This window comes from Gallus gallus, chromosome 1, assembly GCF_016699485.2.
Source record: "Gallus gallus isolate bGalGal1 chromosome 1, bGalGal1.mat.broiler.GRCg7b, whole genome shotgun sequence".
Lineage (NCBI taxonomy): Eukaryota > Metazoa > Chordata > Aves > Galliformes > Phasianidae > Gallus > Gallus gallus.
In genome coordinates, this window is record NC_052532.1 from 95,433,668 (window position 1) to 95,449,249 (window position 15,582).

General features: G+C 34.4%; 1 protein-coding gene across 5 annotated transcripts in view; it reads left to right on the plus strand.

Moving 5' to 3' along the window:
- Positions 1 to 12,287, plus strand: part of GBE1 (1,4-alpha-glucan branching enzyme 1) — a 182,777-nt gene extending 170,490 nt beyond the window's left edge. For 2 of the 5 annotated variants that reach the window (XM_015298401.4, XM_015298431.4), the window contains 2 exons: positions 783 to 845; positions 10,106 to 12,287. In XM_015298401.4, coding sequence (XP_015153887.1) covers positions 783 to 845; positions 10,106 to 10,162 — 120 coding nt within the window. In that variant the 3' untranslated portion in view covers positions 10,163 to 12,287. Of the gene's footprint in view, positions 1 to 319; positions 686 to 782; positions 846 to 10,105 lie in introns of those variants that run through there. The other 3 variants (XM_040653426.2, XM_015298424.4, XM_040653434.2) reach the window with 3 other exon arrangements.
- The last annotated feature ends 3,295 nt before the right edge of the window (positions 12,288 to 15,582 follow it).

Here is a 15,582-nt window from a genome sequence, read left to right on the forward strand (position 1 = left end):
TAAAGGGTATTATTTTTGTAATGTAACAGACTACAGATACGGAGTATCTATACTGGTATGTGTGTGACATTCTTCTTTCATGACAGAATGCATAAATGATCTTCTGGTGTCACATTTCTTGTGAGAACCAAATTCCTGAGAATTATTGTACATTATAATCTCTGTCTCTCACGCTTTCTCTTATACCCTCTCTTGTTATATTCAGAGTATTGACAATTCTTTTGTTGGCATGTTTTAAAATAGTTTTGTTACATTATGCTTTTACTGTGCTTGGCCTAAAGGATCTTGGGAACATGTTTTTTTTTTTTTTTTTTTTAAGTGTTTGTATGTGACAATGCCCTTAGAGTATGGGTAAGTATCTATTATCATAAGCACACGAAGAAACTGAAGATCTAAAAGTTCATTCCTGCAGGTTATACAGCAAATTAATGCTCCCAGAATTCTTGCTTCCTATGTCCAATTCAAGTATGATGCTTTAGTGATTAGAGAGCATTTTAATTATCTGCCACTAACTTAACTTTTGCAAGCCAATTAACTGTAATTTAGAGTGTATATTTCACATTAGGGCTTTTAGATGATGAGTGCAAATCATTCAAGACAGAAAAAAATACAACAGAACATGAAGATGTGACTTAACTAGGAGCATGTGGAAGATGAAGCATGTGACAAGCAAAGCAGCAAATGCATTTTTGCAGCATAAGCTGTGGCATGGCAATGGCACTTCTGAGTCAGATAGACACCCATCAGAGTGGGTCATGACAACTTTCCTTTATGTCCTTCAGCAGTCCAATTCACAGACCAGCTTCAGCCAACACTCCAGAAGATGCCACAAGCACCTCATAAAGGTAAAATGGTAGTAAGAGGACACAAAGGAAAAGTTATTGGGGGAAAAAATGTGGAAAATCTGACAAAATCCAGCAAGATGTAGCACGAAGCAAGAAAGAACAAAAGTTACAGTGAATACCACCAGTTGGTATTTTACAACAAAACAGAAATGTTTTATCATAAATAGAAATTTAGATCCCAGTTCTTTGATAATCCGTCATCCTTGAGAATTACTTTAGTCCTGGTTTAATGTTAAGAAATCCAAACAGATATGTTCCCCTTTATTTTTCTTTTCAATGACACCACCCTGGTGAACTCAGGAAAGTTTTTTCTTGTAATTATCTTATTGTACTTACGTGCTGCGTGTGACTTAAGTGTCTAGTTTCAAAATTGTTAGTTCTCCCTTCACCACAAATACTTTTTTTTATAGTGAAAGATGCACCTCCTGTAAGCTGTATTAGGTAAGCACTGCCAGTAAAACATGCCCACAGACTATGACAAAATGAAATTACATGCAATAATTCTGCAGCTCAGATCAAGCTTAAATAGTGCACAAACACATTGTGGAAGGAGGAGATTAGATGTGACATAATTCATTCTAGAAACATCACCTAAGAAAAGAAATATTCAAAGTGACATTGCAAAATAAGAAGAAAAGAAATATGAAATACCTCTAGTGAAGAAAACTGGATGAAGAGTAAACTCTGTAAGCACTACTTGGCACTGTGAAATTTTGCTGATGAATATGTGGTAATTCAGGTTCTGTAGAAGGCCAGATTTCAAAATCATCATGCATGCCTTGAAAATTCCATAGAAAAATATATCAAAAGTATTCCTTGTAAATAATCTCATTTTTCCATTTTGCAGCTTGCTTTGCTGTGGGTTGTTAACAAATACATGAAATGTACATAACTTTTCATGTGATCAAACCTTCTTAAAACAAGCTGTTAACCTATTTGTCATTGTACAAATGGACTTTTAAACCGTTTTATTTTTGTTTGTATTTCTGCCATGGAAGAGAGGCTTTAATAGTCCTTTTTGAGCTATGTTTGTTGTGGATGACTCATTTCTGGAGGTGTTTAAGGTTAGATTGGATGGAGCCCTGGGCAGCCTGATCTCATGGGTTGCAACCTGGCCATGGCACGGGGTTAGTGCTAGGTGGTCTTTGAGGTCTATTCCAACCCAAGACATTCTATGTTTTATGAAAGATGTGTGCTTTTTCAATGTTTGCATAACCTTCTAGTTTTGTATATGCCTTCATATTTCAAATTAAATGCTGCAGCCATCAACTCCTGTAAGATCCTAGTGCTCCGTTATGTTTGTACCTTACCTGATTATTGTAGCTGGATGTGAAACTTAGATCTGGGGCAAGAAGAGGGTGGGGGAAGAAAAAAATCTGTTTCTAATAACATTCATCATTCCAAATGCTTTATCAGGCATTTGACTTGATTGGTTTTTATTGGAAAGGTAATTAGATATAAAAGTGTGTCGTAGTAACTTAAATATTTTTTTAATACACCAGAATTAAGGATTTGTATGGAAGCACTGGGTTTTATACTTGTTGCACCAGCAGAACTGAGTAATAAGCAGTCTAAGTGTAAAGTTGCAGAGTATGTTATGTCATTGGCAAAACAGTATGCAGTTTAATGAGAAGTGTAATTGTTTAACATATTGCAGTTTTTATAGATTTACTTTTTCCTGTAGTTCTCATCAGTTCAATTAGCTAAACTATAAGTAGAAGCTGAAATATTCCTTCTCCCTTTCATTATATCAAATAGAAATTGTGTAGTTTATTCTAAGAACATCCTTATTGCTGGGTTAGGCTCTTTAACCTTGACCTTAATGTATAATATTCAGTGTCAAAGTGCAACTTCATGTCTCCATGAGTCTATTGACAAATTAAAAATACGCATATAGGCTGAAATGATCTGAAAGCTTTTAGTGACCTTAGCTTTGAAAATAGTAATTTGAAAAACTTTCATGATAAGGATTTATGTATTGAATTTTAAAAGAATGATGTAATCTTTAACTATTTTCTCCTTTAACATACACAGATATACAGAATATATGACAGAATATTTGTAGTTAGAAAACTGACTGTTCTAAGTAGGAAGGTCAGATAGCAGCAAGATCTTGCATCTTGATGATTAAGATAAATTAACAATAAATTGATAAATTAGTTTGCTCGTATTCATTGATCAGTTCAATTCTTCAACAAACAAACACTCAGAAACAAGTATAATGATTCCAAATGGAATAATGGAATGATTATCCACTTTCATTCAGTCTTATTTTTTTTGGACTGCATGTTTGAGTTTGTTGTCTTTTTGAAATAACCTTTCTTAAGGAAGAGTGCAAAAAATAATAGAAATTTTGAGATAGAGCCTGGAGATCTTTTGCATAAATGAAGCAAGAGTCAGAGAAACGATTTTCTGCATATTCATGCTTTACAGCTGTAAATTGAAAAACAAATTGGAAGGCAGTGCTTCACATTATTTTAAGCATACCTTATTTTTCACATGCAATATCTTGCAAAATAAAATCTGAAATATGAAGTTCTTTATAACAAGTTACAGTCAGAAAGTAAAAGCTATCATGTATCTTATTCACTGATGGTTAATTATATTCTCAGTATAGTCTCAATGTCTGACAATTAGTAGTGATACAGAGACATGAGATTGTCCAAAGACCTCATTTTAATTAAAAGTTTGGGAAAATGTTGGCACACACTCCTGTGATATTGCCTTCTGCATCCACCAGCTGCAATATGCACTATCAAATATTTTTCTGCAGTGCCTGATCTATCTCTGAGTTCCAGTAATTCTCCCATCTGCTACAAAATGACCTTGAAATGATTTTTAGGACTTGATGTTTTCCAACCCTCGAAGTGGGATGAAGGGTAGTTCATTACAGTTCCAGCCAATTTCAGTTGTGCTTGCACCTGGTACTGAATCTACTTTGATGGTTCTGAAAGTAGAAATGTAGTTTGTAGAATTTCTTCCTCATGGTTTGTTGTGTTTTGTTTTGTTTTGTTTTCAAATATATGTTTAGAAATTGTTATATATTACAACCCTCCTAAAATATCTAAGGTGAGCTTCATACTTACAACTGCTGCTGTTCACAAATACTTCCTGTATTTTGTATTTCTGTATTCTTAACTTTTCTAGTCTCTTGTTTCTTGAAATTATCCAGGGGAAAAAAAAAAAAAAGAAAAAAAAAAGTATAAGAGATAAGTATTTGAATACTGAAAAGCATTTTATGTCCAGTATCCAATGATTGCAAGACCAGTTTCTTTCTCCTGTTTCCACGATAGCGCACATAAAGAGAATATGATGTATGCAGGTGGAAAACAGGTTGCTTGTAAGAAATGTTTTTGTGTGTATATTATATTGGCTATACTATATTAGTGCTAGAAACCCTGATCTCTGTGAAATTTGCCTAATTGCAAACACTGTGACTGCCTTACATTTTAAATTGACAAGTGGTATGAAAAGGTCGGAGAGGAAATAATATAAACACATTGTATGTATTTGACTTACAAACATTTCTGTCCTCAATCATTATCTTTGTTAGCAGTTCTGCCTGTGAAATCAACCACAACTATTCCACTTTATTCCCACTGAATACTCCATTGGGAATAAAAAGACTTTCAATAACTTGATGACTAAACATCTGAAAATTAACTTTGTCGAAAACTTTTTTTCACAGCTGAGTCACCCTAACTGTCCCAGAGGATCTGGTGTTCTCCCTTCCACATATTCTACTCCCTCCATTAGTGAAGGCCTTATGAGTCTCCTGATGTGTTTTTTGATGGCTTCCTAAAATAGCAGTTAGTATGACAGCACAGAGAGTAGGAGGTCATAAGTAAGCAATTGGTATAGAAAACATAAGTTTAATTCATTGAGATATCTAAAGCCTTGACTAACCTGGTTTGACTTAATAGCTGGCCCTGCCTCTTGAGGCCCCTTCCAGTGTGAATGAGACTGTAATCCTGAAGGGGAGGAAGGAGTTAGAAGGGCCTGTAGGATGAGCACACAATGCTTGAAAAATTCATAGGATTATATGATTGAAAGATAGTCAAGAAGTTGTTTAGCTATGAATGTATTCTCCTTAACATTCTATACTTCGAGTTTTCACTTATATCCATGTTCATCAAGTAAGCCTTGTGAAATGATGAAATAAAATATGTGATCAGAAAGGCAGGATATAAGGATATAAACCAAACTGAAGCTGTTAATTGAAACTATATAATTCAGCAACAGTATATGAAAGGAAAAGCAAGAATAGAAAATACTTCTGTAACTCTCCTCATTGGTGTATAGAAAAACAAGAAAAAAATGGCATTTCTCTATAATTCCTTTTAATGATAAATGTCTGGATTTCCTGTTGTGCTTTGAATCAAGAAGCTTTTATAAGCTGTTACATGATCTGAGCTAGACAGACATTTTGAAGTTGGCAGTTGGGGGACAAGGAGGTGAACATCATAAGAAAGGCTTCCAGAAGTCATTTCTCAGTGTCCACATCTCCTGGCTTTGAAGAGATGTACTTAGGGTAAGAAAACCTGGGAGAAGGAGATCAAGTTTTTAACTGTTGTGAAGAATATCATCATGAAGAATAATAGAGTAAGCATGGTAAGAGAGAAAACATGGATGTTGCTGCTATTTGTACTGCACTAAAATGGGAAATAAATAATTGTTCTTAAATCTTTTTATTATTATTATTTCTGTAGCTAAATAAAGGTTAAGGATATAAGCTAGTGTAATGTAATAACACTTTACATTAAGTTGTCTTTCTTGAGGTTTTTTTTTCTTGGAATATCCCTTAAGGATAAGTCAGTTATCACTTCTTAAGTGACTTTCATTTTCATAATTGTTAATTGAAAGTCAACACCTCAGTAACTGTTCTATGTAAAATCATAAATGAGAAGAACATATATGCTGAACACAGCAATAAAAAATGAGAAGCTACTTGGCAAACATAATTACATATGAAAAATAAGGGAATAGGCAGGTAATGAAGGAATATTATAGCAAGGTGTAGACTATTAAAAGCAAAATCATAGAGGTCAAAACCTAGTTCGAGTTAAAAACTACTTAGAGATATAAAGGATGGCAAGAAAAGAGTTCTACAAGTGTGCAGAAAGTGTACAAATATCAAAAGAGCTCAAGAAAAAATGCAAGTTCCTTGAGAAAAGGAGGAATTAAACGTTTTGTTTGTTTGTTTGTTTGTTTTTAAACCTCAGCTCTGAGGGCAAAGCCTGCTTTCCAAGTCTTTTCTGTGCCAGTACACTATCAAAAAGAATGTAACAGCAGCAGAGCAATAGGTTAGGGACACCTTAAAGAAGCTGGATAAATGGGATATATGCAGGGATTTGGAAAGATTTCACTGGTGTGGTTGCAAGGCTGAAATAATCTGTGAAGAATCGTAGTGTCTAGGGGAAATTTTTGGCAACTAAAGAAAGGTTGTAGTAAAAGCAAAAAAAGAAACCTAAGGGATTTGTAGGCCAGTGAGCCTTACCTGCCCAGTCTCTTGGGAGATCATGGACCATATTCCCTTGGAATTCATCTCTAAAGATATAGGTATGAGTTGATCAGAGAGACAACTCAGATTTAGAAATACAAAACATACCCGATAACCTGGTTGCTTTCTCTGATGAAATATCTAGCTACATGCATGAGGCTACTACAATCAATGTTGTAAGACTTTAAGCTTTGTATCCTACAAGTGGAAGTGTGAGCTGGATGGGAAGATTGTTATACACATTGAAAACTGATAGGGCTGCAGCAATTTTAGTAGTCGGACGTTCAATGTCCAGGTCTTGACTGATATGAAGAAGACCTCTGTAGGAATTGCTGCCAGGGCTGATGCTGCTCGATGGAGTCTTTACCAGTAACTGAAATGATGACACAAAGCACACCCTTAGCAGATTTGTAGATGACACTGAATTATGGTCAGTCATTGATAGATTGAATGTTAGAGGTCCAATTCAGATGCATCTTAATAAATCTGGGAATTTAGCCATTAGAAAAATCAATGAGGAAAAAATCAGGAGAAGAATCCCAAGTACTAGTAAAGATTAGAAAACCAGTATGCTGAGTAAGAGACCTCATAAAAAGAACTGGTGTTTATGCTGGATACCAGATTGAATCGAGTGGAGTTTGTCACAGACACATACCATAAAATGTTAGAACATGTCTTCATTAAGTGCATTTCAGTGTGTTGGAGTAATTGTTAAAATCCTTTAATATAACTTGGACTTCCTTAAAAACAAGTGAACTAAACAAAAAATATACATAGTGTCTTACTTAGGAAAGACAAAAAGAACCACGGTTGCCATCTTTTTTCAGTATTTAAAGAAGATAGAACTGATTAATACAGTAGAAACACGCATGTGTGTGTCTGGGAATGCTGGCCTTTTATTGTATGCTATTGCATATTTATTTTTCTACAATATTGGGTACTATATGTATGTGTTTTGATATGATCAGAGCAATGGATTAAAATACAATAAGCAAACAGTTCTTAATCTAAATTGGATAGAGAAATTAAAATATATGTATTGTCACTAGTTAAGGCATGCTTTTATTTGCTTCTAGCTAGGATTTATCTATTTTTTATATATTCAAATGTATCTGGACTTAAATACAATCAGATGCTTACATTTCAATTTATTCTGTCAGTAATGGATTTCTTTCTTTTTTTTATTTTTTATTTTTATTTTTTAACTATACCACTTGATGGTAAATTCTAGTATGTGCAGAAAATATGCAAAATGCTATCTTCTATTAAATATTATTGAATTATATGAATTACAAATTCAAGAGGGAGCAGGGTTGTAGTAAATTACTCAGAGACCAATAATCTAGATAATTTATGTTTCTTTTCAGCTTTTCCAACTGCACTGATTTTTATTTTTATTCACATATATCAGTATTTCTACCACAGTTCTTGTGTTTTTTGTATTTACATCCTGACTTTATAGAATTTTTTAAGGCTCAAAAGCTTTTATAAGCTACTAATTAGGCAGAATGCTGTGATGCAGCTAGAGGTAGGTGTGAAAGATAGACTAATGTGATAATACTAATGTGATGACTTAAAATTCTTATCCTTCATAAATGAGTCTTTCAAAACAGAAATAATACTTGGCTTGGAATTTTCTCTTCCACTTCCCCTCTTCAAAGGAGAGATTTGGAGTTTGAGTGCCAGAAGTGGGAAGAGTAAAAAGTTAAAAATCTGGACTGGGAAGGCTGAAAAATTTGCTGGATCCTGGGTTAATAATCTTCCAGATCTCATCTCATGAAAGACAGGCAATCTTTCCAACCTCTTCGGTCACATTTCTCTAACCTTTCCTTCACCCAGATGTTCTGAATTCTTTTTAAACAAAGTAACAGGAATTATCTAATACTTGTGTAATATTGCTTTTTTTAAAAAATTGTATTCATACCACTGGAATGAATATTTAACCTACAATCAAGAGTATTCCTTGCCCATGCCCTAGTGGTTTTGTTATTTCCTGTAGTTTTATGTAGGCCTTAGAGGTGGTTACACTGATAAATGACATAAGTTGATCAGATTAGGAAGTAATGTCATAGCTGATGTTTCTGTGTTTTAGTAAAAAGCCTACCAAGCCAATAAACACTACAACCTATGTTTAAATTTCCAAGATATGGAAATAAATGTTTGACTGATGTAATAAACTTGTAGTTGAGTCTCTTCTTGACAAGCAGGAAAATAAGCAGAAGATTCTTATCAATCTAAATATAATATTATACACAAATTCCAAAATTGTACCGAAAACCAGTTCTAAAATTTTGATTGACATTGTACTGGTAGAGTGCTTCCACCATACTCTCAGATTCTCCGCTGGTGCAAGTTGACTGTATAGGAACTGAGATAATACATTTCTCCTAAGATTATTGACCTGGCTATAACAGAAATGATATATCCTATATTAATGTCAATCTTTGTTGCCTTAACCAAAGTAACTTTATGCATATTTTCTTAGAAAAATTATTGCCTTTAGCTCCTTTCCATTTTCATCATATCAACTCAGAGTGCTGAATTTCTCAATACACAATTTAAAAATCTCTGCATTATCTATACATTCTGAGCTAGCTCATTAAGTATTTCCTCCCCTGAACAGTGGAGCTATTTATCACTGAAACCTTAGGGGAAATCATTATGTTCACTGCCTTTCAAGAAGCATTGGACATGGCTCTGTCTGATTCAATGAAGATCAGCTGTTCTTTTCTTTTTTCTCCTTTTCTTAAAGCTCTTTGCTCTGTTCCTTCATTCTGTTTTGAAAACTATGAAAGCCTTTCATGCCATCAAGCTCTAGTTTGCAGATAACATAGTTGAAATTGTGGGATATTAGATATTCCACAGGGATGGAGAGTAGTCTAAAGGAGGATGTTGTCAGAATGAAGCCGATAATCTTCAATCTTGTGTTACCTTTTATAATTGCATTTTTATTGACTTGTTCAGCAAACACATTCATACACTTGACAATTGATGGAGTACCATATATCAAGGTAATTGGTAGGTAGTGCATATCAGTCTCGTTTTCAGATTGTGATTCTACTTTGCTTAGAAGGAATGTCATGTAAAATATATTGCCACAAGCTCTTTTGTGATCTTTGAGAAGTCTTTTGATTATATGCATATCTTTCTCATGGTAATCAGATAAAAAAAGGTAAAACAAAATGCAATAGTGTAATGGTTAATATGAATCTATACCTAGTTTTTAGAGTGATTTTTAGCAACTGGCACTGGAATTCCATAGATGCCAAGATTGAGAATAATGCAGTGCTGTGTCATAATGCTGGTACTTAGCTGTATGAAGTAATATCATATGTCTTGAGGCCACTTCACTGCACAACAGAGGAGTGTTCAAATGCTGTTGTAAAACTTTCTCATTTATCATTATATAGTCTATTGACCTAGACGTCCTCGAGTATTATAAATTGGACTTTGCAAGTCATATGAGGCCCTCTACTGGTAGCCACTTTAAATCTTTCAAAGCAATATTCGTAAAAAGAGAAAAGAGGAGAGATTGCAAGTAAGATGTCTTTTAAACTTTTAGATTAACTTGTATAACTCGAGTGCTGGGAACTAAGCAGCCATTCACATTTAAAATACAATTAGAATAACCTACAAGATCACAAAAATGAGAAATACTGAATGGCTAAGTATTACATATGTTGTTTCAAATACTGTTTTTTAGAAAATGAATCCTGTAATGTTCATGGATTTTTCTTTGTCCTTATCATCTTTTTACTAGGTGTACATTCCAAGCAGAGTGGCTATTGTGCTTCAGAATACGGATGTCCCACAGTGAAGATCTCTGTAACTATCACTGAAGAAGCAAGTGATAGAAGTACTGATACACTGTACTATTACTAAGTGTAACAAAACTAGCTCTACTGAATCTTTCTGAAGCTGAGTCTAGTAATATTAATGTCTTTAAAATGCAAGATTAATATTCACATGCAAATTCAGAGGTCTGTGCTTGCTAGAACCTATTTTGAGGAAACATTAAGGAAGAGAAAGAAGAATGTTGTCATTTTGGTAATAAAAAATTTCACTAACAATACTTCATAACAGCAGGTATTCTCAATTAAAATGTTGTTTACAGAATTTTATGAGGAATAACACTCTTACCAAAAGTGATCCTGCTCCAATGTTTGTAATTTCTTGAAATCTTCTTTTTCAAAAAGTGAATTAAAATGCTCATTATGTGTAAATGCTGCTTATTGATAGTGGTTTGCTTAAGTAAAACAGAAGTTTTTGGCTGAAAGGCAGTCTTAAGGATTTGTGGGACCTAATTGGAGGCTCCTCTTCTGCAATGAGTTCTAACATGCAATTTAAGACATTTACCCAAATTAATGAGAAGATCCATAAGAGTATTGTACTCTGCCATTTTTTAATTTGATTGAAATTACAAAAAGGTGCTTAAGAACCAAGTGGACAAACAACTGACTGCTGACGTGCTGATGCCACTGGGTTGCTTACTTGCTCTCTATCAAATCACTTAGTCTGTGCACCTCACTTGCTACAGCTGGGAAAAAGAAAAGAAAAGAAAAGAAAAGAAAAGAAAAGAAAAGAAAAGAAAAGAAAAGAAAAGAAAAGAAAAGAAAAGAAAAGAAAAGAAAAGAAAAGAAAAGAAAAGAAAAGAAAAGAAAAGAAAAGAAAAGAAAAGAAGGAAAAAAAGATACCTAACTGTTTTATTTACTCTGCTAAGGTCTTCACTAAGAATGTTACACTGGAAAATGTTCAAAATACATAATTCATCTTATTCCTTTAATTTCAGTGATGTTAGGACTTTGTAATACTGATTTCACCATTTCCAGAAGCTGCCTTTCAGTTTGGAATGTGAGCTGCTTCTTGCACTTTTGTAATTTCTAAAATGTTTATGTTTTGAGAAAAAGCTGTCTCAAAATACAGTAATCAAAGTTTTTTGTTGCTTTTTTTTTCAATAAAATCAAGATAATTATTGGAATGCTGCTAAGATTGTTCAAGAGAATTCTTTAATAAGTAGAACTTTTCTTTTTGTAAGGACTAAGATTCCCTATATTTGAAACTGTATTGAGGAATACTCTGAAAAATTAATACCAATTTAGTGAAGTGTACTTCATTTTGTTCCACTTGTTCAGAGGCATATTAGAATGGGGTATGAAGTGAATGTCTCTTTTATACAAGTCTGAATTTTGTGACTTTAAATTAGCCAAAGAGGAAGACGCCCGTAACCATTTCAAAAAGTTTTTTTTCTTTGTTTCTTGTTTTTTACCCAGCTTCCTACATGAACCATTGTGTAAATTACTGAAAAATTGTGCCAACACTGAAAGTCCATTCACAGTTCTTGAAATACTTACTTGTACTTCCGTATAGCTTACTTCTTAAGCTAAATAAGGTACATGGTGGAATTTTGCAGCATGATGGAAAACAGTCTTTTGGTGGTGTTCACAGTGAAGCGATTTTATGAACATCCCTAGTCTACTACATTTGTTGTGACAGAGAATTCTGTATTGTGGTGGAGTACTTCAATATTGTCTACTATCATGCTTCATTTTCTGCTATACCAGTTTGATCACTGCTTTGTAGTGAGCTAAAAAAGCATTTCTATACTGAAACTTAGAAATAAAGTCTTTGAAAGAAAATACACTGAACTATTTTAGCAACTGGAATTGATTATCTTTTTTTTTTTTTTCCCCCAAATTGTTTTCCTTGTATTGAAATAATGGGGAACTTCTAATATAGATGCTATATTTACATTATTTTATTTAGTAAGTGTTCAGTAGGTGGAGTTCTGCTTTATTGTTTTTATTGACGCTGGCTCCAGGTTTCCAAAAGTAATGGAAGGCAAGTCCTCTTGTCAAAACTTTTTGCAAGAGAAGGAATAAATGTGTGATGTGAAGGAAAAAACTGTAAAATTACATGCAAATAAACTGAGGAGAATAAAACAAGTGCGTATTGGTTTCATTGCTTGTTCTGTGAAAAGATTGTGTGGTAGTCTTAACACTGGATAGACCGATATCAAATACTGTCTTGGAATCAGTACCTTTTCTTGGTCAGAAACGATCTAGGGAGAACAGTGGATTGTTTGACATACATATATCACTCTTCTGCAGTAATAGACTAATAAAAGCAAGCTACAAGATTTGCAAGGTAAGCATGTAAATATAAAAAGCATAATAATTAGGAAATTTTTGAGTCCTTGTGTACATTCAGCCCCCTGAGATGTGAAACAGGAATGGGGAGCAGAATAAACCACCCACAATTCAGGAGGAACAAGTTAATGAGATGCTATTTCACCTGGACTGTCATAAGTCTGTGGAACAGGATCCATCTAAGATTACTGAAGGAGATGGTAGAAGTGATTACTAAGCTGATTTCCATCATTTACCTGCGGTCCTGGTCAAACCAGGGAGGACATAGATGACCAGAAACTTGCTAATGTGACACTCATCTACAAGAAGGGTTGGAGGGAAGAACTGCAGGTCTGTCAACCTGACCTCAGTACTGGGAAAGGTTATGGAGCAAAACCTCGTGAGTGTGATCACATGCCATGTGCAAGACAACCAGGTGATCAGGCCTAGTCAGCATGGGTTAATGAAACACGGGTGTCGCTTGACCAGCCTGATATCCTTCTATGACCAGGTGACCAGCATGTTGGAGGAGGATATAATCTACTTAAGACCTTAGTAATGCCTTTGACTCTGTCTGCCATAGTATTCTCATGGAGAAGCTAGCAGCCCATGGCTTTCACAGGTGTTCTCTTCCCTAATTAAACAACAAGATGGATGGCTGAGCTCAGGAACTTATGGTTAATGGCGTAAGGTCCAGCTGGAAACCTTCTTGGTAGTTTTGGCTTCAGAAGTTTTACTGTCTCTCTAGCAGTTAATGAGAACTCAAGAAGTTCTTTGTCACTTAAAGATGCAGGCTGATGCTTATGGACCGTACCTCTATCTTGCAGCATTTGTGCTAACTGGTTCTTCGTAGTAAATAATTAAAGACCTTCCTCAACTCAGGTGATTCTTGCAATGACAGGGAGGTATCCACTTGACCAGTATATTCTCAGAGCAGTAACTTTTAGTTTCCTTGCTTTTTCCTCTTCCTCTGACAAACTCAAGCCTTGTTGTCCTGAAGTTTATTATGAAGATAAGGAATGGAATGGTTATATCAACTTGATCAGTATTTCTGAAAAACAGGCTATAATGAAAAATCTGTTTGATCTTTGTTTGTTTTTCTCCTATGAAATCTGTCTTGCACATTATATTCAATTTAGTAAAGAGTTTCTTAACCAAGTTTTCTGAGAGACAGGAATGTGTTGTAACTAATCCTCTGAAAATGGGAGACCAGCTGTATAAACAGTAAGAAAACAGTAGGTAAACTGTTGTATGGTACTTGAACATAATATAAGGTGATACTTTCTGTATCACTATGTCAATCACAATTCTGCTTTCAAATTAAGATGATTTAAGCAGCTGAATAAGTTGTGGTTTCCTCATTTTTCTCATGACCCCAGGTTCTTCTCAACTGCACATCAGTGGATAAACAAATAAAGTTCCTATTTATTTAAAAGTCTTGATTATCATGTGCAGAAATAGCTTTATTAATTAGGTAGTGAAGAGTTATCTGAATGAACAACAAAAACTTTTCCTTGTATGTAGTTATTCCGTTCCAGATGCATAGAAGTCTGTTATTGTCTTCCTCCATAATTGTATTTTGATTAATTTAAATATATAGTGTTTAAAAGTTTCTTCACTGACTAATGTTTCCTAACTCTTGCCGTTCTAGGTCGACTGCTAAAAAGACAAAGCAGAGTTTTATATATTTTCTTACTAAGTCCCTGTATGGGAACTGTTAGGTCACAGCATGAACAAGTGATTGAGCACCTGGTGAAGGGACACAGCCAGCAGTGGGAGCATAGGTTGAAGCAATTCACCTGTGTGACAAGAAGGGAAGGACACTGGCTCCATCCCTCCCTAACCTCATTTAAGGGCCTGCAGCTGCAAGGGAAGCTTCTCTGCTCCAAGGTTGCTTTCTTTGGAGTATTTGGTGAGCCCTGATCCTTGGAAAGGGGTAAGTGATTCCTTTTTTATTATTGGACTGTGGCCTCTGCCTTTCTTAGGTGATCTAAAACTGGTTTTAAGCTTCTGTATCTGCCATTGCCTATTCTCACAGTCCATTAAGTAGAATCCCAGTTTTATAAAGTCACTCTGAAAGTGACACCTTCCTTGTGGTTAACAGAAGGTTTTCTGCCAAGACTATTTTTGTGCATGCGTATGTTTTCAGACCTCATAGTATATGCTGCAAGCATTTTGAAAGGGGGAGTGGGGATTATTTGCTGTAATGGGGAACTGTCTCTTATGATGGAGAAAAACTTTTAATTCTTTGAGTTTTCAGACTACTTAGAGTGTGTCTAAGTAAGACAGAGTGTTACTAAAGTTCTTGAGGAAAGAAACTGCACCTTTCTAAAAGTTTCATAAGCATTCAATGAAAACTTAAAAAATCTAGAATTCTTTTGGTCTTATTTACTTAGTTTAGAGAAATACTTTTTCCTTCATGCAATATTTCCTTTATGTGGGCTTTTCATTTCTGCTTTACTGAAAACAAGTTGCAGTAATAATGAGAGTCTGACATATGACTGCTTTTATTAAAAAGAACTATATAAATCTTGGCATAAAAATAACTTCAGTTGAATATATTAAAATATTCTGCTTATGGAAAGGTAAAAACAAAAGTTAATTATGACTCATTAGATGAGACAAATTATATTTTTCATGCCTATGAGTACAATACGTACCCTGTAAATATAAATAAGTTGTGGATGTTCATGGTAAATTAAAGCTTAAAATGATTTAAGAGAAAATGTAAGAACTTACAGGCATTGAAATAATAGGTCTCAGCTTAGCTAGTGTTTCTGCATTTTTATAAAGCTATTCTGAACCCTGGAAGCGGTCCAAGTTTTACTGAACTTTTTCTGAAATCTCTCTTCAAAAGACAAAGACAACCATTTCTTGTGGTATTAGGAGAGTATTAAAATTGATGCAATACTAATTGCTCATGCCATTTGACTCTGAGATGATTTTCAGTGTTGTTTAAAAACTTAGGGAATTCCCTCTAAGCTTACTTGTCTTTTTCTGACTATGCCTCACAAAACACAGTATAAAAGTATAGAGTAAGTATAGTCTATAAGATGATGTAGATTTAATTGGCTGAATATTCAGGCTTTGTTCAGGATAAGTATGATGTTTA